Source organism: Anabas testudineus, chromosome 9, assembly GCF_900324465.2.
Source record: "Anabas testudineus chromosome 9, fAnaTes1.2, whole genome shotgun sequence".
NCBI classification, from domain to species: Eukaryota; Metazoa; Chordata; class Actinopteri; order Anabantiformes; family Anabantidae; genus Anabas; species Anabas testudineus.
The window spans coordinates 6,616,351-6,642,330 of NC_046618.1; the positions used below are offsets into that span (position 1 = coordinate 6,616,351).

General features: G+C 38.4%; 1 protein-coding gene across 1 annotated transcript in view; it reads right to left on the reverse strand.

Moving 5' to 3' along the window:
* si:dkeyp-14d3.1 (transmembrane protein 132C) overlaps nucleotides 1-25,980 on the reverse strand; it is a 108,753-nt gene that overhangs the window by 69,566 nt on the left and 13,207 nt on the right. Inside the window, 1 exon segment of the mRNA XM_026343566.1 lies at nucleotides 17,939-18,827. Coding sequence (XP_026199351.1) covers nucleotides 17,939-18,827 — 889 coding nt within the window.

Below are 25,980 nucleotides of genomic sequence, written 5' to 3' on the forward strand. Positions count from 1 at the left end.
AGTGCAAGCCAAATATTACATTATCCCACCGCAAACTCCTGGCATCAAATCTAAACGTTGAGTCATTTTACGTTCTATCTCCGTATTCCTTTTACGAGAACAGGGTCTCCTCAAGTTAATAATGGCTTCTTCCTGAGATTATTACAGGAAGAACAGAATGAAATGTAAAGAAGCTGTTTCTCTCCAGGGACTGACTGAATAAAGAAATGGTTATTAAAATACAGGGATACCAGGCAAAGAAAGAAATTACAAAGAAAGAATTGCAAACACTAATGTTTAAAAGTTTGGGGTCAAATTTCATTGTTTTGTTTTTTTTTTGTTTGTTTTGTTTGGTTTGTTTTTTTTTTAATGATCGACTTGCATTAGCAAACACAACGTGCCATTAAAACACTGGATTAGTGTTTGCTGATAATGAGCTTCTACACTGATATCCTATTAAAAAAACAGCAGTTTCTACCTACTGTAGTTTTTTACAATATAACAATATCTACACTATATTTCTGAGACAAATTAAGAGAATGTACTTTTCATTAAAAAACAAGGATATTTGTTTGAATGGTAGTGTATTTTATAAAAATATAATATAATACATACTGTACATCAAACTTTAAACATACACGTAAAGAAATAAACATATAATATCCCTGTAGTATGACTGTATATTTATAGGAAAAAGAGTCAGTATAAAGATGTTCTTATTAGAGACCTTTATTTGACATTCAATATTTCCACAAAAGTGATTTGATGGAAGCAAACACAACAGAACCACATACTGAGAAAAATAAAATACTGAAAGAAACGCACAGACCACCAGAGACAAGGGCTAACTGTATGCATCAGTTGCATCAATACAACAGGAAAGGAGAGAGTGCACTGTACTGCAGTGGTCTGTGATACTCTTGTATGAATCCTAAAAGAAAGATGAAGAACAATGGTGGAAACCAACACACTATAAGAACAGCATTCATTCATGTGTTAATGCATTAATTTCACAGTGTGCTGAAGTCCATCTACAGCCCTTTTTTCATTCGATGACAGTCTCCTACATGCCTGTCGTTAGAAAGTATAGTAATTACATGAAGCTGGGATCCAAAAGGATGTCAGCGTCTGTTAGTCGCTCAGAATTTGAAATTGAATTCGGTATTGATCTTGGGGCATACATTCATGCCCTACTTAGGATGTATTGTAACAATTTTGCTAACCCCCTGGCTTTTTATCTATTTCCATTATTGGGTCACAATTTGAATTTGTCCCAAAATAATCAAATCACTTCTCATCAGCCTCAGCTACATGTTTAGTGCTGTTCAGAGTTAAAATGAGATGATGATGGTAGATATTCTATATCATCTATATTATATCTATATATACAGTATATATATCTCTATGTATAGAAGACCGGCTACTCATGAGCATGTTGGCATTGTCATTGTGAACATGTGAACATTTACAGTAACTCGGTGTCTAATGCTATAAGAGGAGCTCACAGATTGTCCACCTCTAGTCTCATGCTGAGCAACGACAAGTTGTAAAAAGTCAAGACCGTACTAAAAATATTGACAGAATCCAGTATACATGTATTTGAAAATATGAGAATCTACATATCCCAGATATATAGTGTAATTCATTTTGAACGGCAGTGTTGATTCTTTTTCCCCCCATTTATAATGTTTGAAACATAAAAGAACAAATAAATTATGAATTAATGCAATACTACCTGGTGGTTTTAATGTTGTGGTGGACAGGGCTTATTGTGACCAACAGGTGTCAGAATACACAGAGCATCACAGTTTGCTGTGTGTGAGGCTGCGTTGCTGCAGACCTGTGAGACTGTACATGCTGAGCCCTGTCCACCACAACAGCGATAAACTCTCTCGCCTCATAGTAAGAGGAGGATGGGTTCGAACTTGCTGGCTAGTTGAGCTCTTTCTGTGTGGAGTCTGTGTGTTTCCCCTGTAACTGGGTTTGTTCTAGAGACTCTGGTTTTCTCCCACAGTCGAAGGACATGTAGGTTAATCCCTTATAGGGCATTTACTGAAAGGTTCAGACTATTATTGAAGGATATTACAAGACATTTCATTCTGTTTTTTTCAAGGGTAGTGGTTGTGCTGGAGCCTATCCCAGCTGTCACTGGGCAAGAGGCAGGGTACACCCTTGACTATCGCAGGACTGATATGTAGAGTCAACCATCTCATCCATAACTACGGGTTTCTGCTAGGTAATTTTTTCTTGAACTACAGATACTGGCACTTACAGAACATGCTAGTAGTTCTGTGTCTGATAAAAGCTGAATTCATGACACTAAATTGCTTGTGTGAATATCAGGGTGTGCGGTTTTATGTCTCGACGTCAGGCCTGTGAAAGACTGGAGATCTGTCCACAGTACAGCTACTCACAATCTACTTGACAACAGCATCTCGTTAATAAATTATAGTCCTTAAATTAGGTTAATGCAAATTAAGTTAACCTAGACCTGGGATGGTCTCCAAGGTTACCTATAGAACAGAAGGACAACAAATTTAGTTGAGGGTAAATAATAATTAATAAATAGAACAACAACGACAACAACAACAACAAAAAACGTATTATGTTTTGTACAACATGGAAGATATTTAGTGTTTTCTGTCATGCCTGTAAACATGATTTTCTCAGAGCTTTGTCAGAGCACGGTGAAGCATGTGTGTCCACCCATGTAAGAATTAAATATGATGCCCATTTACAGTATATGATTTGGAAAAAATATGGAAAAAATGTATTTTTTAGTTTAAAGAAGTCAAAGGAAATGTTTAACCGTAACAACATAGAAGCAGCACTTAGCCTGGATAGAGTTGCATGTTAGCGACAGGTTACCAACCAAAAACCAAGCAAGAGCCTGTTAAAAATTACATTTACACATTATACATATGCTAGGGGCTGCCTCTGTCCCATTCTGCTGACATTTGTGCTGTGCACACAAGTTGTGTAGATAAATGAAGTTAAGCTGCATGGGCAGTAGGTCAAAGTGATGAATAACACGTTTTCTATTTAGGTAAAAATAATACATTTTCTGCAAACCATAAAAAAATAGTTTTCAGATGAAAACCAAATACATTTCCCTACCTTATTCAGCCAGCTGACAAAAATATTTGCAAGATGAGCAATGTAGATGGAGAGGGGCACTCGCTTACTGCACCCTCTCCAAATGTCGCATGACTAGATGATTCATTCAAAAAACACTTTCCAACTAAAAAAGCCTCACTCAATTAAGTTGAAATGGCTCAATATTCTATTTAAAATTACTCAAATAAAACACATACACTTAATTTAACTTAATTTGCCAGAAGCACATAAGGAAGTTCATAGTTCGCTCATGTCAGTTTGTCTGTTAAACACGACGAACAAAACACAAAACGACTTCTGTTCAGATTAACAGATGTAGGACTTACAAAATATGTTCCTGTTCCTTTGTTGTTTTCTGTTTTTTTGGCTGTCTAATGTTTGTGAGCTAGCAAAGCAGCAAAGCATTACCAGACAGTGTAATCATGTTTTGATTTTTCTAAAAATACAGGTCATTATTGATGACCAATAACAAGGAAAGGAAAACTCTGAGAAGAGAGGTTTAAGAGTGATGTCACCTGTGGCAAAGAGATGAATTGGTAGCTATGGAAACATGAAAAAAAAAATCCGACATGGTTGGATTTAAAAGTATTTTGTATTAGTTTAATTAAAAGGTTTAAAAAGTATCATAACACAAAGGGTCTCCCGCATCTTAATTAACACGAATGTGGGTTTAGTGTTCCAGGGCCACTGAATGGTGCCGTACAGTGGGAAATCAGTAAAGGAAGAGGGAAAAATCCTTCCTGCTGTATGGAGGTATAATGGCCTGAAACCACGGATTCGATTCAAGTCTGATGGGCGGAGCTGCACTGGGGACTGTGATCACAGCAGGCTTTGTATCTATCTGCTGCTGGGTACACGTTTTACAGGCCTGCATGTAGTCAGACAGATATACATTGGTTGACACAAAAGTGCAGCTGAATCAAGTAAATGCTACATTTGAAGTGATTTTCAGCAGGGTATTGCACAGAGGTCATCAGGATCAAGACAACGATTCTATATAAATTGCTGGATTGGAAAGGAAACCTGTAGGCCAAAGAAATCCAAACTGAGAATCATGAAAGGGTAAGAGGAGGCACATCAACTTGAAATGTCACACTGCTCCTGCCTGGGTGAGGTACAACCAGATGAGTCCTGCAAGCTTGTTCAACAAATGTGATAGTGAACAAAATAATGCAATGTAGGTGCAATACACTGGTTTCACAGTCCCAAAAAACAGAGTCGTCAACACGGTGAGGTCCCAGTGTTTTGCTTTTTGGCTGGACTTGCAGTGTTTTCTGGAATTTAAAATCAATAGAGAAATAGGGCTGATAGCGATTATGTTGGTCCCAGCAGAGCTTGTGTCCTTGGGCTTTTCACACATTGCACACCATTATGCCTCCTCAAAGGCCAAATCACTAAGTCAAATTAAAATAACACGACAGCCATGGGAATGAAAATTAAAACATTCAATAGGAAACATTTGTCTTTTTAAGCTGACTGGTGCCAAGAGTGTAGCATTAAGTGTTTGGGTTGCCAAAAGATTTTAGTTATGCTGTAGAAGATGAAAAAGTTGTAAGAAAGTTTATTTTTAATGTTCTGCAGAACCTAGATTGAGATACACAAATTGGTTTTGACAAATGAAGCTGATTCAATTGTTTACAGTTAAAGTCACAGGATAGTGTAGGGCTCACGTTGATCTCATAAGAAGAAATGCTGAGTATTGACAACTCAAAGAAACTGACAAATATGAAGACTGATAAGATGACTGAACAAATGCCAAACCCTTCCCCCAGGTAAGGCATTTTAACAACACATTAAACTGTAGTTCATACTCCTGATGAACAGAGGGGTAAAAAAGTGCCTGTTTTCTATATATATATATATATATATATATATATATATATATATATATATATATATATATATATATATATATATATATAAATATTATATAATTAATGTATCTGGAGAAATTGCATTAATATATTTATGCACTATGAATTGCAAGTTGAATATTCAAATACTGGAAGAGAAGCTGGCACCCATTCTCAGGATGCTTAGCAAGAGAGGACATGACAATGATCTGAAAGACGTTAAAGTGTTTTAAAAATGTTTTTCAAGAAGGAAAATCTGAGAAAATGATGACCTGGTGAGCGACCTCCTTACGCTTACCCTACCTTTGCCTTGGAAGACAGTTTGTTTTAGAAATGCACAAGCAATCTGCTGCAGGTTCCATGTAAGTCGCTTTGAATAAAAGTGTCAAATGACTAAATGTAAATTTATATGTAAAACTAATAGAATTGAATTAAATGGACAGAATTCAGTGATGTGGGGTGCACTCATTTTTGTTGCATAGTGTGCGTGTGGTCGAAAGACCTTTTTCCTCCCTCATTATGTAAATGTGTTACATCCCATAACAGCAAGAATACGACTAATTACAGTAATTAGCCACTGTCAGCGAACAAGCAGCATTTAAGTAAGTCAGGTAAGGATATAATACAACCAGTTACAGTGCCAGTGGCAGAGGTTTAGGGGCACATTACGTCCATGAATTTCAATAACCAAACCATTAGTACTTCCTGACTGTATCATTCAAGTGTTGAGAATTAGACTATGGTACATACTGTTTATGAGCATCCCCAAAGTGATGGATGGATGATGCTTTTTAAAAAAAATCTAATTACACCCTCATGTATTGGGTTATAAAATATATTAGGCAATTAAATAAACAATTATTAATTTGTTTTAGAGTACACTTTGATTTCAAAATACACCTGTCAAGACTTTAGAATGGACGTTGTTGTAATATGACTGGAAGAATCTATAAAATACTGACCCTAAATTAAACATGAAAGTACAAACTAACGAGGTCTAGCTTAGGGAATGTAATTAATTATAGGAAAGGCGCTTTGATCATGTTTATGCTTAGAAGGGAATAAAAGAGTGAGGGGCAAAAAAAGTATAAGTAAAGGACTGGGGATTGAATAAGCTGACCCATTAATTAGCACTGAATAACAGATAGAATGAATTATTGTAATTTAATTCAGTCATTCTACAAAGAAATAATTAACCATGCATGTATAATGTAGAGAGTGGGAAACGTATTGTTATCTCTGAGGCTCTGTCCTTGTCAATATATTCATCAGTAGCAAGAACTGCGCCTCTATTAACCTTCCAACATGATTTTTGATTGTGTGTCTTTAATAGCCGTCAATATTTAATTAGCACGCTGATCTTACCTGTAACATAGGTCATAGGGATTCGAAATGGAATCAGTGGAAATTTTACAAAGAAATGATCATCACACAAAGCAAAGTGCAAAGTGACGACAAATCAGTAAAACAGAGTGGTTTCAATTGTGCGTTTTATATGAATGACTTGATTTGACGTGGATGTGTTTTAACAAAGAACAATCAGATGCCTGTTTTATGCTTTCTTCTTGCACAGGGGGCTTCCCTGAATGCTTATAGTAGATTTGTCAAGTGTAGCGTATAGTGTTATATTTGAATACACACGTCCCCTAAATAATCCTGTATACTGTCTTTATACAGTGGTCTCCCACAGTATTTCCTTATGTCTAAAAAACAGCTCAGCTCCAGAAGGGACTGCTTATCTCCCACAGACTACTCCAGTTTCCATGTTGATTTATCCTTTTTTTTAAGAAAGTCTTCATGGGTAAAACACGTGTATAAAACAAATAGGACCCATTTAGAGCTCTTTATTGTTTCAACAATTGATCTCACAATTAGACCTGTCAGTCATAGGCTCCCATACTTTTGCTTGCTTAAAATGTGGGTCATATTTTAAGTATCTAGATGTACTGATGAACACTTTTGGAAGGGACTGTATGTGTGCTGTCTAATTACCAACAAATGCTACAAGAGAGTGACTGTGAGGTTTGAATGTAGATAAAACCCCTGTAGGACCTGTGAGGGAGCAATGGAGGCACATATGCGAGCTATGCACCACTTTGCTCTGCACTATTACAGCACCGCTGCCTCTCTGTGCACCCAGCTTTTGGCAGCTGTGTTTGTTAACAGGACCTCAGTCAGCCATTGGCAAGGCCAGGCCACAGACTCTACCAGGTAATAAAACAGTACCAAACATAATGGGACAAATTTAAATCTGCAAGCTCAACATAAAAGACGCTGATGTTTGACACCTTGTATCACCCACTGTGCTGCTTTAATGAAGGTGCGACGAGACTCTTTAGCATTAAGAACATAATAGCTTTTCAGAATCTACAAGCGCTGTGTGTTGGGGGTATTTTTTTTCAGTAATGTCATATCATTGCATTCATATAGTCTCGCTGTTGACACTATTAACCACTATATCAGGAAAGAAGACAGTTTGTTTTGGAAATGCACAAGCAATCTGCCGCAGGTTGCCAAATCACACTGAAACCTCTCAGAGACTAAATGTAAACAAACTACAAAGAAAGTATTCATTATGACTAGGAGACATCTGACAAGATTTATTTAATGCATGTTTGAAGCAGCTTTCTCAGATACATTTAGTCTTAATCATCCATATCTGGTCCCTGTAGTGCTTCTTTCTCCAACTTTTCAATGGAGAAGCTGTTTCGGAAAATGGCTTATGGCTTCGGTGCCTGCCAATGGATGACAAGGCATTTTCTTAGTCTTTCATCACATATTCCCCCCCTGCGAAAGCACCACAGTGATTGCTGATTCAGAGCCTGTTTATAGCCAGCAATGAAGGCTTTCAATGATTGCACTGTAATGAATCAGACACGAGTATGTGACCACTGAGTTGAAGAGTGGGGGTCTCCTACTTGGCATAAGCCAGATACCATTTTTGTTCTTGTCCAATTCCCAACCTGAGTAATTATTAATTTATTTCTATGAAGTATTAGTGGTCACCCACTACAAGCTTCGAGGATAATCAACAAGCTTAACCCCCACATGCCATCCTGTCAGCCTATAGACAAGAATGTGCTTTTAGAAGTTGTAGATTAAGAAGATGAAATGATTCTGTCAAATTAACACATAGAGAACATAGTTAGTATAATTAAAAATCAAAAAGGTACATGTTCCTGATGAATTGTCATGCTGCATGTAGAGGGAGGATAGTCTGATGAATTGCTGAGTAAAGCTGAATTTAATTGAAATGAACAAATCAGTTATCGGTACTCATATTCAGCAGCAAAAGTTTCATTAAATTCAATTCGGTTTTATGAAATTACTGTCAATTCTCAACCAAAATTTAACATAGTAATGTCAAGACCTTACACACAATGATAAACCGTTAATCATTTAAATCCACTAATATATTTTTTTTGATTTTCATAGGTTCTCAGCACTTTTCATTGTTTTGTATCAGTGTAAAATGTAATATTGTAAGTTTTGGATGTTTTGTTTTAAAAAATTCAAGCAATTAGAGAACATGAGCTTTAAAGTGCATTCAAGCAAATCACGCTCTCCCAGTTTACAATCCAGTATTTTATAGTCCAAAGTCTCAAAATCACATTGATTCAACAAATGAAAAATACTATTATGTAAAGCTGAATTAGGGTCTGATGAGTTTTATGGTGGCAGCAGGTTGGAATCTGCTAGTGTACTGTATGATGCTGCTTTCCCACCCGTGGTAATGGGTCTCGAGGGTGATTCTCTGCCTCACAACAGTAGCTGAGCTCGGTCAACCTCGTCTCCCAAAAATTAGACTAAATTCCTATGAAACGACACTGCACACATGATTATTGTTGTGAAAAGCAGGGCCAGGAGGAGGACCTGCAGGCAGAGCAAGAGGAAATAGGAGAAGCTTGGCCATAACTACTGGATTAGGTTCAGGTCTTGGTCTATTTTCCTGATTGGGAGCAGAACGCTGTGCTTCCTCCCAATTCGGAGAAATCTGCACGCACACAAACACACTGTCATTACAAATAACAACATAATATTTTACAGTGATGTTTTTTCAGTGTAATCATATTATATTCAGATGCTACATATTTTTTATACGAATGATACATGTCATAACTTTAAGTGAGGTGATGGTGTGGATGGGGGCCATACAAATCATTGGACTGTCACACCGTAGATCCAAGTTTGACTTCAGAGTCTCGTGTGTGGTTGAATTTAGGCAACAAAAACACTTTAGTTAAAAAGCAGTGACTGTTGAAACTTTTTCTATTACACCGGGCTACAATCCCACATTAACCTTAACCAATTGCTGGATGTTGTTTTGTGTTATTGGATATTTGGGCAAAAAAAAAAAAAACACTTACGGACATTATATTTATATGTTCACTGACAGCATCTTTGCAACCTGACATTAATTGTCAACATATCCTCATTACTATGCAAAATTAATTTCAAATTAAGAGCATCGGAGGGGAAAAATATGCACATCCTCTATGCTCATTATTAAAGATGAAATAAATCCAGCTGAAAATACATTTCTCACAAAAACAGATTTGTGATAGCAATTTAGTTGTATAGAATCGTAACTCGTATCAGTGCCACATAACTGCAAAGTCCCTCATTTGGTTCCAGCGAGGGGCCCTTTGTTGCATGTCGAACCCTCTCACTATCGTCCTGTATTTACTGCCTGGCTCTCTGTAATTCACATCTTAAAAAGGTAAAATGCCAAAAACAGTGAGAGGTGGTGGGTGAGATCCAGTGTGTGTTGTTTGCTGCACATCCGGACTCCTCACATTGTGTGTAATATTATAGTAGTATTTCATCAGATCCAGGTTCTCATCTATCTAGTGGTTTGTTCCAGTAGCAGAGTTGCTTCTTGTATTTGTTAGACACTGTTGTCCAACAGCACACATAATGCAGTGTAATGGTAAATAATTTGTTTAGTTATGCACTGCCTTTTAACATCGAGGCAAACTGATTCCATCACAGACGCTCATCCAGCACTTTCATTACTCACAGTGTGAGCACAGCACAGTGCTCAGACGAGTCGGCATCCGTGCACAAATACTTTTGTGCACGCACAAACACGTCTGTGTACACAGAAAGCCATTCACAAACACTCCCAAACACACACACACACACACACACACACACACACACACACTCACACGCATACACAATGTGATTACAAAAGGCTGACAGTTTTATTGAAAGCTGTTTGCAAACAAATGTTTGGTAGAATGTTCTCCATGGGAGGCAAATGATTAAACAAACTGCATGCAAGAGACCAGCAGTGTTTATCTGTCTGGCACACACATGCTGAAACACATCAACAGTCACGCAAGTGTGCGTACAAGACACCTGCACATGACACATCCTCATCACATGCATAGACACATGAATGAGCACACACACACACGCACGCACACACACACACACACACACACACACACACATAAAGGACACATGCAATCACGATAGGCCAGTCCACATCCTTTAATCACACACAAGCACACAGTGTACAAATTGCAGATGAAAGTACAACCACAGCAATTACAGTTATTATCTGCGCACCAATGACAACACGGGATTTTTGTCACTCCAACCAATTTTTCAGCACTTTTTCAGGGCAAGACAAGTCATATTCGAGGGAGTCAATCAAACAGAGGATACTTCAGAGAATTCATGTGAAATCATTTAGCACTTTGTATCAGTTTAGACTAAATTAAATTGTTGACTTTAACATAACATAACACATAACATGCAATGCCGTTACAGCAGAACATTGGTAATTAACCAGAAATTCCACATTTCTATTTTAATGTAATACTCACTCAAGTTTTGTAAGGGGTTTTCTTGAAAGACTGTACAAACACAATCATGGGGGAGTAAGGCTCAGAGAAATGGAGGATATTCTAATATGCACTCACTCACTTTTTCAAATAGCTTTATGTTTTGTTTAAACCAGCCTTGTACGATTTATGTTTGTAGATGTTTACAGTTACTATTAAAATTCAGCCTTATTTTGCATCATAACACAAACAACAACTACTGCAACATGGAGTGAATTTATTTTCTATAGATGTGCTTTATTCATAGTGACTTTGTCATGTCTGCTGTAGAGTGCCACAGGGATCACTACACAAAAAGCCAATGGGATTTTTCCATTGCACAAAATAAGCCCTGTGACAAACAAAAGCTTATGACATGTTTTGTTCAGCAAGATTATCTTCACAAATAAACACTACTTTTACATATTTTACATTTTGTGAGCATCAATACAATCTACAAATTCAAAAGACTGAATTGGAATAGTAACAGACTATAAACACAATGAGGCTATGAAGGTGGACTAGTGAGAGAGTTTCTGTGTTTGGCTTGGTGATGTTTAATGTTTCTGAAATGCAAAAATGCTAATTGATTTGTGGGTTTTAGGACCATTTGTTTTGCTTCTTAGTTATTAATGGTGTCACAAGTTGCACCGATACTGTATTATTCTGAGATATTTGGGGTATCTTTGCAGCTTTACTCTTGGGGAGCCATGGGGGGATTTTAGAAATATTAAAGGGGAACACAACTAATTTAACACATCAAAGTCTGTTTACACGTCCTCAGTGCTACTGCATGTGTGGAAAAAAATAAGTTGACTCCAGGGGGAGCGGTGCCAGATCTGATAAACTGCCTCAGGTGATGTCAGTCAACTCTTTTGCGTGGGTCTGAAAACTACAAGTTTGCAAATGACAAAAAAGAAACGAAAAAAAAAAGTTGAGGTTGAGGTTAAAGATAACAAAGCACAAGGCAACTGAATTTTTCACTGACTTTGACTAGTTGCATGGTGGGTAATGCAGAACAAGGCTTTGACAAGGATGAAGAACACATGGAATAAAACACACAACGTCTCTGTGTCTGCTTGTTTTTTTTTTTTTTACATGTCCATGAAACAAGTCAAATACTACATTTAAATACTGTTTTTATGACGCTGTGGACGGCCCAGCTTTTTGTAATAGGTGAAAAAATATGGGCCCTTTAATAAGTCCCTTAAAGGACTACAACCTGTGGTGTGTGTTCCTGTTGTTGTTTCCCTACAGCAGGAAGTTAACTTTTAGTCTTGTAAAGCAATCCACGTATACAAAGAGGTGAGAAATCCAGTAGAATATGCTAGGAAGAAGTTTTGCTCTTGGGAAATATGTCACTTGAATCGACTAATCTATTGTTAAAAATTATGGCTCAGTACGACCAGGGAGGACAATGCACATGTAATGATTCTCACTGTACAGTGACTCATGCTGTATGGCAGCACTGCACCAAGACAGAAAATAGAGCAATTTCCTTCTGTGCTCTGCTTTTTTTTTCTCTTTATACCACTAGAGACCAGAAGAGCAAAATATCCTTTAAATTCATTTCCTTCATTGCGTTTGATTTGCATATGAACCATCTAATGCTGAGGGATGATAATGAATTATCTACAATATGTAGGCTAACAATCTAAATTGCTCACACAGTCATACTAGAAAACATATTATGATAATTACTTCAGCTTATACATTACTTGCATATTAAATTTAATGACCTTAGAGTCTAAGTGCTTTTTCGCCGTCTTTTCCTTCATTTGACTCCACTGCTCAACTGTGCAGAATCTGCTGCTGCGTTTCTGTGTCTTTGAAGACATTACAAAGAAGGGCGCTTGTTCATAATAAAAGAGCTTTACAGTACAGACTCTGATGTGATAATGTTTCTCAACAAAGCAAGAAAATATCAAAGTAGGCTAACAACTACACAGCAATGAAAGCGTTAATCCAGCTTTGTTTAGAGCTGTTTTTACTTTGATGATGACCTGTGACATTGACTAGACATTCTAATATCATATTAATGTTATATATTATCATTTCCCCTGTATTTAGTAATTATCCACACATCTCCACTGTAATAGAAATGACTGCATTGACTGCATGATGTGTGAACTTGTTGAAAATGTCATAAAATAATTATGAGCATTTTTGTACTCTGAAAACTAAAGTGATGATGTTACTTTAGATACTTCTTCTTTCTTCTTCTTCGCCTTCCAAGTGATTGTACAGAGTCACCCAATTTGAGATTTCCACATGAAAACACAAAATTCTCTCTCTAGAGCCAGTTTGCATTTTGGGCTACTGTGGCAACATGACAGCACAGCACAGTGGCCTCCGTGAAAGGGGACCTGCTCCTTAAGTAGACATAAAAGATTATTCTGAGCTAAGAAACTGCAGTGATTTCACACTAATGAAAACATAATTAAGAATACTATATTCCATTTGAGCAAACCCATTCAACTAATGTATCTTTGAAATGTGGCACATATTTAGTATTAAGTATACAAAAAGGAAGAGTTCTGCGGTCATAATCAAATCGAATTTGAACAACTATTTATAGTGATATTTTATTTATCAGACTGTAAATACGTTTTCAGTTCCTGCACAAAGTGCTGGTGGTGTTGTAGTGGGAGTGTTACATGAAAATAAAGTAGTAATATGAGAAATATCTTCAAGGAACCATAAAAAACAAACCAAAAAAAAAAACAAAACTGAGCAGATGCTATGAAATGGATGTAAAATATTTAATTATTATGTGGTTGATTCTGAAACTGTTCTGTCCATTCAGCTCCACAGAGAAACTTTAAAGCAGATTTTGAATGGAGACTTAATTTGCTACTACAAACTGAACCTTGGCTGCAAAATCTTCGCCACGGTCTTTGATGAAACTATCCAAGGATGCACTTCCAAAAATGTTTTTATTCAGCGTGTAATCACAAGGTCAAGGGAACAGGATAATGTGTGTTTTCAGAATTTTATCACAGTCACAGTAGAATAACAGACGGCTTGTATCATCAAGATAAATAACATCATACAAGCATTTGGTGAACACTGCAAATATGTAAACTCCTGTTCCACAGCACCTTTTAATGTCAAGTCTCATAGTTTTTTGCCTGTGTGCAATGCAGACGAGAGTCATGAATGCATTAAATGCATTTAAAAATGTACAAACAAAGATTGTAAACAATAAGAACTGTAGTCTTTCAGGCAGTTTTCTTTTGCACTTGACATCTAAATCATATGATCTTTCTCTAGCGGGTGATGGCTTATCAAAGAGAGAGCCGAGAAATAGAAATATACTCATACGTCAGGTTGACTCATGACTAAAACCAGCAAATCTTTCAAGCATTGCACCAAAATGTGCGTCTAAATGGGAGGAAAAGTAAAGTGCAATAAAACAAGTGGAACTTTCCTGTTTCTGAGTGACACGGCTTATTAACACATAGGAGGTCAAATCAAATCAGAGCCCATCAAATTAAAAGTAGCACGTCAAGACAGAAATACCCCAGCAGGGCATACCACGCTGGGCATCCACAAAGCAATAAATTGGCCGGATGATTGGCTATTAAAAATATGTGAAATTAGCTTTCATTGCATAACATCTATCCCAGCGTGAGCCTTTCAGCATAATGGATGAAATGAAGGTGAAAACTGAATTGGAGAAGAAGAGAGAATTACTGAAGGCATCAGTGGCCATTTTAATTTCCTTTTAATTTTACCATTTTTCATCCACGCGCAGAGCGAATATGAATATTTTAATACAGATATGTTGTAAATACAATACAAAACTAAGACGCAGACAACATCAAACACCAAACATCCATAGCCAAAGTAGTGGAAGGTCTGTCACAGGATTTCACAGGATCATAAGCTCGTCCTGCATTCAGGACTGCACAGCCAACAATGGCTGACACAGAAGGGTGTAGTACACAGATGATAATGATGTTGTGAATATAGAGATCAAAGTCTTCTCGCTCTGGTGATTAAGCGTCCTAACAAATGCATGTATGAGGACAGCCTTATCACCTAGGACCACACAGAGGCCTTTTTCATATCTGTCGCTCTCAGATGGCCAACCTGCGCCTGCCATGCGCTACGCTGCCAAATAAAAACACCACAGGCATTGCCTCTGTGGCCAGCATGGCCTGTTCATTTGCCTGATGAAAGAATTCATTCAGAGTTTCTCTATTTAGAAAGAGAAAAAGAAAGTTTTCAATGGCTTATCACTTGAGGACAACTAGTCGGTAATTAAACGCAGCAAAGGAAGGACACAAGTCTGGAGAATTTGTTTGGCTTGTTAAAAAACTTCACAGCTGTTGTGAACTTGTTTACCTTGGCTCCAAATTTTGAGCCTGAAGCACAGTCCGTGGATGTTTTTGTTTTTTTTTGTAAGCTGGGAAAATCATCTTCATTAGTAAACAATTGGAAAAAGAAAGTGTGGAAGGGGTTTATATAAACCGTAATACGGCTCATTTTTAAAATTGCTTCTGTGCTTTACACCTTGCCTAAGCAGAAAATGCTCCTATTCAGCACACAGCTTATTTTCCTTTTCACACAGGTTGACAAATTGGCTTGACCCCTCGTTGCAGCATCACCAAAGGTTTATAAATGTTCTAAAGCGATGTGATTAAGATCGGCTTCAGTCATTACACTAATGGACATGAATTTTAATTAATAACATCCTCATTTGCATTGCATGTTAATTATCTAAATCATTTGGTCTCGTCTCTTCACTGTAATTAGTACCTATCTGCAGCTCCACTGAATCAAGCTATTTCTGAGGGAGAGCCCTGCTCAGTTTCCTGGCTCAAGTTGGTGTATGATATTAAAGGGTGCGTGCTAAACGAAAAAAAAAAAACAATGAATTAACTTGAGTTTTTTTTAAAGCACATAAAGCATCTACTAAACCCATAAAAAATTGAACATGCAATGATAAAGATGATCAAGCGATGAGTCAGTTTTGATAAATGTATCTGCTATGCATCTGGGTCAACCCTCATCTGCACAATCACCCTTAGGCAGGCAGGAGCTTATGTGGCTCCCGTCAGTCTTTACAGTCATCAACCCACATTATAGGAGCTAGAAAAGTATATTTTAGTAGAGTGAGTCTATTTTTATGCATGCGACACATAAAAGGAAATACAACTGCAAATGCCAGTACCAGCCAATATGTGTGGCGCATTATGTTCCCGTGATCTCTTGCATGATAATCACTGCTGCCGCTGACTTGTTGAAACTTGTTAGACCATGCTTCAAGAGAATAATACATTATTGATTAAAAAATAAATTATTGCCTAGAAACATAATAGTACATGTGATTTATGTAAGACTCAATCATAAACTGAAAATAACGCTGGAATTTCAGGAGTTCTCTTCTAGTTCTGGCTGTGCCTGCTTCTTTAATAACCATCAGTTGACACTGGGTTCACTGCAAAAAAACCATCTTTAAGTTTTATGTTAAGTTAAGCACATTTTTATCAACTTCTGAGTAATCTATGCATGAAAATATTTAATTGACAAAAAATTACCAACAATATCATAGTTATTAGCTTAATCCTGTGGCCCAGAGTTCTGCAGAAACATCAATACAGCTGTTCTGTGTCATGACTAAGACTCTTTTCTGTGTGATTAGTTTTATATATATATATTCCTATTTGCAGTCTCTGCAATGCAAAAATCCAAGTGTCACATGAAAAACATAATGAAGGTCAGTATTCCCATTTGCCACTTGCAGTGCTATTTAAAAATGCAGTTGAGCTTAGAGGAAGTTTTGAAAAACCCGACTGGACCAGAATTCTATGTGGATCGAGTTTGAAGACATGTCACTGTGAGGACTGGCAAAGCTAAATGTGAACCAGTGTACCTGTAATTACTGTCAGTCTCAGTCTAACTTGATCCATTAAGACAAGACCTGACCTATGATTAAATTCAGGCTGAGAGCTGCTGCTAAAGGATAAAGCACAATGGCATGAGATAATAGATTATGAAAAATAAATAAATTACAAAACACTGATAGTGCAGAGGCAGAAACAAATCCATAGTTTCAGTAGATAAAATTTAGTTGTTTTTCCTTCCAGTCAGAATCAGCTCATGATACCTCTCCAACATCCTGCTGACTTTATGTACTGCTGGCACAATACATTACAATACAATACAATATATGACAACTATATTTCATTGTTAACATTCACTCTGCAAATAGGGACTGATATTTTGCAGTTACACTCATCCATTTCATGCACTTTAAATACATAAACGTTGTCAATGCTTCTTCTCCTCTAGTGTCCAGAGAGAGTCTCCCTGGAGAAATAACACCAGTAAGTGGCCTCAGGAACAAATGTCACCAACAGTTCACATCCCTTTCCACAAACACCTCTTCAGTCACACGACTGGAAATTACTGACTGAATTCATTTTTACTAAAGTACTGACTCTAAAGTGTATTGAAGCTGATTTTTGTTATTCTGCCTCATTGTTTCTTCTTCTTTGAAAAACCCCTTTCCAAAATTACAACACATGCCTTCAAAGACATTAGTTAAGAAAATAAGAACAAACATTTCTGTAGCTCTCTCTCTCTCTCTCTCTCTTTCTCTCTCTCTCTCTCTCTCTCTTTCATCATTTTGATCTTGTGATTTCAATACATTCAATCACATGTGAAGTTGCTATCATTAGCCTGCCTTTATGCCGTCAGGCAACTTCACAATCAATAATGATTTGTTCAGCGTCTCCAAGCAGCAGCACAACAATTACTGTTCACCTTGGTTAACAAGTGGCATTTAAGAGCTGCATAAATGTATAAATTTGTTGTTATTTTTTACTCATTCAGCTGTTTGACTATGGAAAGAAAGAAATACTGTCAGTTAAATTGTGTTTTGTTATGATGAAACACATCACAATTAACATAAGTGACATGGAAGGAGGCAGAATACAAACATGTGATGCCAATCTCAGTGTTTGCTTTAACCAATTTCAGTTTGGAGATTTTTTTAAACCATAGTGTAGACATTGCCTCAAGAAAGAAAACACTGACTAAAGAATATGCAAGAGTCGCCGGCTACAAAATTTCACAGTCTGAGACTGGCAAAGAGAATCTGCAGCCCGACACTTCAAGGAGGAAAAAAAAGAAATGCAATCTTACCTGAGAGTAAACATCTCCACAGGAGAGTAGGCTGACACCGTGATAAAAGCGGAGACGGTTTCTCTCTGTCTCATGGGAGTAGCTGGCACCATGACCATAAAGTTATTATCCAGCTTGTGTTCTGTGAGAGGAGGAGGAGCGGGGTTCTGGTAGAGCCTCACTCCACCGATCCTCCTCAGTGGTGTGGAGGTGTAGGAGCCAAACAGCCCTTCCTGGCTCGAGCGGATGAAGTTTTCCTTCCTGGCCTCCTCTGAGTGGCACTCTCCTGTTTCTGTGGACTGCAGCATGTAGTAGAGCTCCACTGGGGTGCCCTCGGACACTTCGAGGTTTCTCTGGCGGCCTGGGACTACGCTGGGTGGGCTGAACCAGTTGGCCAGTGGCTCCAACTCAGCCACGCACAGGCCCAGCTCCCCCTTCAGCTGGCAACTGCCACGCACTTCCTGGGTCTCATGGAAAGCAAACATATGCACGCAGGGCAGCTTGTCAATGGTGCTGTAGTCGTCCCAGTCTCTGCCTGCGATGTAAAACAGAACCTGGACTTTGGGCTTGGCCAGGTGAATCCTGGTGTTCATGATAAAAGTCTGCACCTTCCAGTTGAAGGTAAAAAGAGAAGAGGCAGGAAACATCCCCGGACTCTGTAGGAGCTCCAAAGGGACAGGCTGCTCCACAGAGAGAGGTCCATAGCTAGCATTCACTGAGGGCAAACTCCTGGCCTGGTAGATGAAGAAGGGCTCAGTCCGCGACATCAGGCTAGAGTTCCTCATGAAGTCCTGGTTAGCTTCCTTCAGGAAGAACGCCGACTCAGCGTTGAGCAGCTGGTAGTTGACAGGCAGGTACGTGGGGATGGAGGAATATCTCTGCAATCCCTCTAAGACTCGACAGTCAGCTACTAAAAGACAGGAGAGAGGAGTCAGGGTAAGCTCACCACAGAATCAAATATATTCTACTCTGCCAAAAAGCAGTTTCTGTAAATAGGCAGTCGTTAAGCAGAGAGAGTGACAGCTACTTACAGCGCTGAAGAATTGACATTACTGAATGCTGAGCTATACTGTTCATTGCGTCTTTGTATGTGTGAAGACAAACACTTCATAGTGTCAGTATTTCCACTGGTGCCGCAACAACAAAGCATTTAATAAGTGTGCTGAGTGACAGAAATTAATCAGTCAGTTAATTGTATATTCATTGGTTTTGGTCAGTCACATGGGAACATGCTGTTATGATGTATCATTGTAAATTTAATGTTTCAAGGCTTTGCAGTGCTGCTCAGACAAGTGTAAGGTAATCACTCTAAGTCAGGGCTGTGTGCCAGCTGGGAGCTGTGTTAACTTGATTAAACTTATTTTGGAACTTGTCTGAAGTGACTTGACTTAAGTGCACCCACACCAAATATCAATTATACTGGCCATAATATCAAAACATGTGGAACAACCTCCAGCTCAGCCTAATTTGCATTCCCCACCCACATATTAGGAAATACTGGATGTATCAGTATTAAATGCTCTGTTTTGTGGAACACAGATGTTATCAGCCATGTTTATACATACAGACAACTGGTATAGCTGATAAAGACATAATCATAATTACAATTAAAAGTGCAATTTGAAGTTTTGCTCTCCACTGTTAAAGAACAGACTCAGTGCAGACTAATTTGTCATCAGCGATGAAGCCGCTGGTAGAGAAACAGCACAGTACAAATAAAAAAGGTTTTAATCACAGTAAGAGTGGGCTTTGACCTTCTTCTCTAGAGCAATCTGCTGTGTGATTACACTCCCCCATCACACTCCTCCCGTCTTCATGCTCGCTGCAAGAGCATTTCTTTCTTCTGATCTCCCGTGTAAATCAATGTCCTGACAGTTTACAAATCAGACTGGGATTTGTGATTCATGGTGCTCCTCTTGACCTCAGTGCTGCTGTCCCACTGACAGGTACATGGGTGCAAGGCTCCAACAGTCTGCACCAGTCCAACTTAAAGCATCAAATAGCTGCTTCCGAGTAAACACACGGGCACGAACCTTGTCTTTACGACTCGGAGGACAGGCTTCAGAGCAACAGAGCAATCTGTATTTTTCCTGAACAAGCAGGAGATTGTGTTGTTTGTTGGACAGAGGCATTGTTGTATATGTGGTGTTACACATGTGAAAAACAAAAGCCTTGATAGTCCAGCAAAACAGAACAGTCAAGATCACAGTTATCCTCTGGTTGCCTCAGTTTCATGTCCGAGCCCTGGTGTGTCACATAAGGTGAATGTGAACATCTCTCTCCACAGGACTGAGCACCCTACTCTTTGTGTTGAAATGTGATTAACTGTCTTCACAGCCGGCATACAGGCTGGAAAATATAAGATTGCATTCATATTGCAGATGACTGCTCACTGCTCAATAATAAATAATGAAAGCAATGCATGTTAAGTGACTTATTATTGACTGTATTCAGCATTGTTTAATGACTTGCAGATTTTACATTGTTACAACCAGACAAAAAAAATGATGTCTATTTACAATTACAAGTGCAGTACAACAGCAAGAAGAAGCACTTATGCATAAAAACGTGAAGAAAGATCTTGTTCAAGACCAACTGAGCATGCTGTACGTGTCCAAGAGTTATTTCCCTTCCATTTTAACCAACGCAATAAGACTCATCTCGTGTACAAATAAAATCCAAAAGCGTCATCTCTTAATAAAACGAGCAGTTCTAGTGGAAAGGAGGAAATGGAATAGATAATGGAAAGCACAATAAAAATGGGCATATTGGTATGTCTCCAGAAATCTATTACTGTGGACTAGTAGAACATACAGTGCATATAATAATTCATTTGTACGTTTCGAATCAGAAATTGACATTTGGGCTCCGGAGATCTCTGAAGTGGCTTAAAAAACTGACACTGAATTTATGAACTGGGAAATAATCATAAGAAATTGCAAACCAAGATCCAAAATAATCAGAATCAGCAAGCCTGTGTTATGTTGGAATTAATAAATCATGCAAAAGCTATTTCAAGATGAATCACCCCCTCCTTTGTTCCAGGGAGGAGAAAGTGAAATCACAGTGCAAACCTACTTTTCAAACTCCTGTAGTTCTTTGTCTTTCTGTGCAACAGGGGTGTAGCTCACATATCTGGACCCCCTCAGAGAGTACCGTTCTCAGTGCTGCTTAACAAAGTCTTTCTTTCGGAATCTGTGAGGGCGCTCTTCATCTGTGGACCCAGCTGTTTCCAACATTCGACCCATTAGCAGTTTTACTGTTTTGTTACGGCTGATACAACTACATGCTGTATTTGGTGGATACTGTCTCAGGTTTCAGGTCTCAGTGGGGCATACAAGTGTCCCAGGAGAGACTCTTCAATGGCCAGTGTGCTGCAGGATTTTGAAAATTACATAACGCTATTTGCTAGATGAGGAGATCAATACCTTTCCCACAACTTGTATGTGGTAAATAGTAAAAAGGTACAGCACCAACGGACTAACTTAGCTCAGCATATACTGTAAACTGGAACCTGGTTCTGTCCAAAGACCAAATCTGACTAGATACTAAGCTCTTTAACTAACATGAAATGTCTAGTTTGCTTAATTAAGATAAATAATAAAAACTTTTTAAAAATTTTTAGAGCTTTAGAGCCATTGGTAGACGTTTTCTTTACATTACATTACAGTAAGATATCATCAAGTATCATGAGCTGTTTCTAATGCTTTAAGGCATTACACTGAGTTGATGTAGTGTGAGCTCTGTGATAATTACTGCTACCATCTTGGCAACAACACTTGCAAGTGCAAGTACTGACTGCAGTTGTACTAGCTCATGTGTTGATTAAGAAAGCTAAAAGATACCTACATTTCTTAATTTGCAGGATAGATAATTCAAAAAGAGGTAAAACAATGAGGGGTAACTGTAAGCTGGCAGGGAAATACAAAGATGGAGGAAACATAATGATAATTTCACTGAGAAAAATGTCTGTTTCAGCATACACGCTATGATCCACATCATGTACAATTAAATTTCCCTATTCTGTGGCATTAAATTGTAAAAAGACATCCAGCTTTATGCTGAGCCAGATAAATTCTAATGTTTGAATCTCTTTCTTCATTTCCTATTTTTAATAAAAATGAATCCTCGCCTCCTACTCTATATGGAAACTGTTGAGGCTGTGTTTTCCTCATGGAACAGCAGTCAGGATCTTTCGCTGATAAGAACTTGACGATTGCACCGTCCAGAAAATACAGAGGAAGCTTCATAAAATGTTAATGGTGGATGGGCATTATGAAATCATGGCATGTCTCCACATAAATAGTTATTGTCATCTTTAGAAAGGCTAGTGGCGTAGTTTTATGATGGCATTGTGGGTCCAACACTTTGAAACCACACAACAACTAGATGCATTGTCATAAAAAAGACATTCATGATCCCCATAGGATGAATCTTAATGACTTTGGTGATATTCTGACTTTACCACTAGTAAAGGAAAATGACATATTTGGTCTTTGTAAAATGTCCTGATGGCAATAGATAGACAGTGTATTTCTTAGTTTTGCAACATAGGATGGATTATCATCACGGGCGGTTCCAGGATTTTCATTCATAGGGGCCCTTACTACTGTACAAACAACCCTACTGATGTTAATGTATATTAGCATTGAGCTAATGGACTAGTTTTTAGCACATCATGGCACGCTTTCATTGTCATTTGACTAGGATGGGAAACTACTGTTGTAAACCTTTAAATATGCTGTCAATTTTGGGGAGAATACAAAGAATTGAATACATAAAGAACATTTAAAAATGTATTAATAAAATAAAAAGGATTTTTTTTTTATCAGCATGACCTGTAATCCTTTTTTTTTCTTAGTTTCATTTTTATTTTAAAAAATGTAATTAAAAAATACACTTTCAGTAAATTTTGATAGTTTAATAGGTGATCATTTTAGGGGGGTTGAAATAACAAAACGGTCTAGAAACGCCCCTGATTATCATAATTTTTAATGGAGATGGATCCTTTATTTTTTTCATCTAGCCATCATCAGCTCAGTGCTGAAGACAATCTCAAAGTCTTACAGAAGAAATTGATTTGTAGTCTCTGTAGCGCTGGTCTGCCTTCGGTGTGATCCAGTGTCTAATGCTGTACACAAGCACACAGCATGTAATAGACTTAGAAAATGTTTTACGTCCAATTACTTTGGTTGTCACTTACAAATATCTAATGCCACTCTTGCACCTAGAGTCAATTTAAGCTTTCCACTTCCTGAGGTGTGAGACACGACTGTGCAGAGGTGAGCAGGGGCGAAAAGGCAGGTCTCAGGTGAGTGCTAACTAGCCAAGCAGCACCCCTCTTATACCCAACCTCATACAGGCTCACTCATCCTAACACCGGTTATGTAGAGCTGAAATAGGACTGTCGGAGCAGAGAGCAGCCTTCACACTCACAGGGGTTGAGTAAATGAACAGCCACAATAGAGGACACCAGGGAAGGAGAGGCCACTTTCCTTACTGCCCACTCCTGGCTGTAACAATATGGGTGAATGCAGAAAAGAATGACTTCCTGTGTGTCTTTCTGCTTCATCGCATATGTCAAGACAGACAAGGAATAAGGAACAAGGACAAGAAGCTCAATAGTATATGGCAAGAGCAGATGGTAGAGCAGAAATGAATAAGGTAATAGAAAATAATGGTAATGTTCCCATGATAACCTGTTCACGTGTATGGAGATTCAGTTTTTTATGATCTCTAACACAAGGATTATCCAACATTTGTAGTCTAAATGTGAGTTTCAGGCAACACAAAACAGGAAATCATATTGCAAAACTGAGAGAGAAACACTCTTTGTCAAGGTTTACAATTACACTGCCTTTGACCATCATCGTGACCCTGAATTATTCAAGGCTTTGCCATGAATGCCAAGCGAGACAATCTTAAACATGAGGGATGAGCGAAAGCTCTCTAGTCCCATTGAATTACCCACATCATATTTCTCACCATGTTCAATTAATAAAGGATATTGAATTTGTGACCATGCGTCAAGAATAATAAATACAATATTTCCTTCAAGGATCATTTGTGGATGATTTATGCTTTTGAGTCACAAAGAAATTCAAGAAAGAGGCACTGGGAAAAAAAAGAATCAATACATGACACAGTATGGTATTACTTCATGCCAGCTTCCATAGAAAAAAAATCATTCAGGCAGATAACGCTCTGTAGAGTCTACCTAGCTGTTAAGTAAGAGTCATGGAGGAGGGAGCTACAGCCACAACACAAAGTCTGGACATCTCTAGATGTAGTATGCTATTCAGGTAACTCTTCTTTATTTTTGAGATGAGCTGAAATAAATGCACTAACATTGTTCTTGATTAAGGGTCAGTTTAGATTACTGCATGTATATGTGTGCTGGCAGGCTACTAAGGGACCTGCTGGGATGTTTGTTGCTTCACCTCTAATGAATGGCCACATTTAGGACGTTAAGAGCTAATAAAGAGTAATGGGCCTGTGGCTTCGCTGGGGAGGAAGAAGAGCTATTTTGAGTTCATGAGAAAAAGCATCATCTCTGGGATTAAAGAGTATCGACCGATCAAGAGTAAATACTGCAATGCTGTGCCGCTGGCCTGTTTGGTAAAGCTGTGGACGGAAAAGATGAAGCCAAATAGGCGCCTCTGTTAGTGACTGGGAAGGTCAGTGGGGATGTCATTAAGGTATCCTGGGTAGGGCCTCTAGGTGCTGCGAGGAGGCCTATGCCTGCAACAGTGTCATCACAGCAGGACACTGTAGACTGCGTGGCACGAACCTCGGGTTATTCTGCGAGCAGAGAACAACAACCCCTTTGTGCCATCTAGTGCACATGGCTTAGAGGGAAGGGGCTGAGAGCTTTTGGCTTGACTTGGGAGGACAAGACAAGCGCATATCTGTGTGCCAATCAGTATTCCCATGGCCCCTCCGGACTTCTCTAAAACATAAACTGGGCTCCTTAATGAATCTCTTCCCCTCACACGGGCCTTTACTGCAAAACGATATCGTAAATCAGGCTAAATACAGAGGCAACCGCTGGGCAGAGTCAGTTGGTCTCTTTGTGAGTGCAAAGGGATGTTTAATGGGGAGTGTGCTCTGTTAGGACAGAGGAACACATAGACACAAATTCAACAATGACTTATTGACCACCTACAGAGGAGAGCTCAGTTAAATTCAAAATGACATAGCAAATATACAGCAATTGGATTATAGAGAGGGATACATACATACTATTCATAATAATGAGAGGATCATGGAAAAATATAAATCCAGATCTGTTGCTGTAATGTACTTTCTTCTCCAGCTCTATCATGGTTCAACTTCTGCGATGACCAAAATAATCACGTCAACACCAAATCAAAGAACCATCGAAAATCAAATTAACAGAACATAAGCAAAGCAGATTTGATTATGGATGGTGACGCTGATCTGTGATTTCGTAGCTCAAACCTGAAGTACTGTGCCTCGTAAGAGGCAGCCTCTCATGATGAAAGTGGGTGTAAATCAAGTTATAACATGTTTTTTCCCTCTGTCAAAACCAGTGAATTAAACTTCACAGTTCAATATGGTCAAGTCTGAGTCTCACAATGAACTGTTGTTACTTCAATTTGCTCTTAGTCAAAACTGTGGCTTTCAAAGGGTTTGCTCAGGAGCTGGCGGAGGATAGCAGCAGGTTTCTTAAGTTAATTAAATCAGTTCATATAGTCTGTACAGAAGGAAGATTTTTTTTTTCTCCAAAATCCATTTAGGTGTGGAAAAACAGCTAGTAAGTGAAAGAGTTCTGTAACACAGTGTCTCTGCATGCTTAAGTGCCTCCTTATCCAACTTTCTCCCTCCCCAGATCTACCAGTAAACCTCTCCCTCTCCCCAAGGTCACACACATACAGGATGATAAATCCTCTCCTGAGAAGGCTGAATTCCTATAAATGAGCCCCACTATAATCATTCTTGGTTATGTAGTGTTTATGAATCTGGTGTAGACTTCTCAGAGTTTTTTATTCTAACCTTTCTCTGCTAATTTGTTCTAATGAATAGACAATGATTATGCCAAT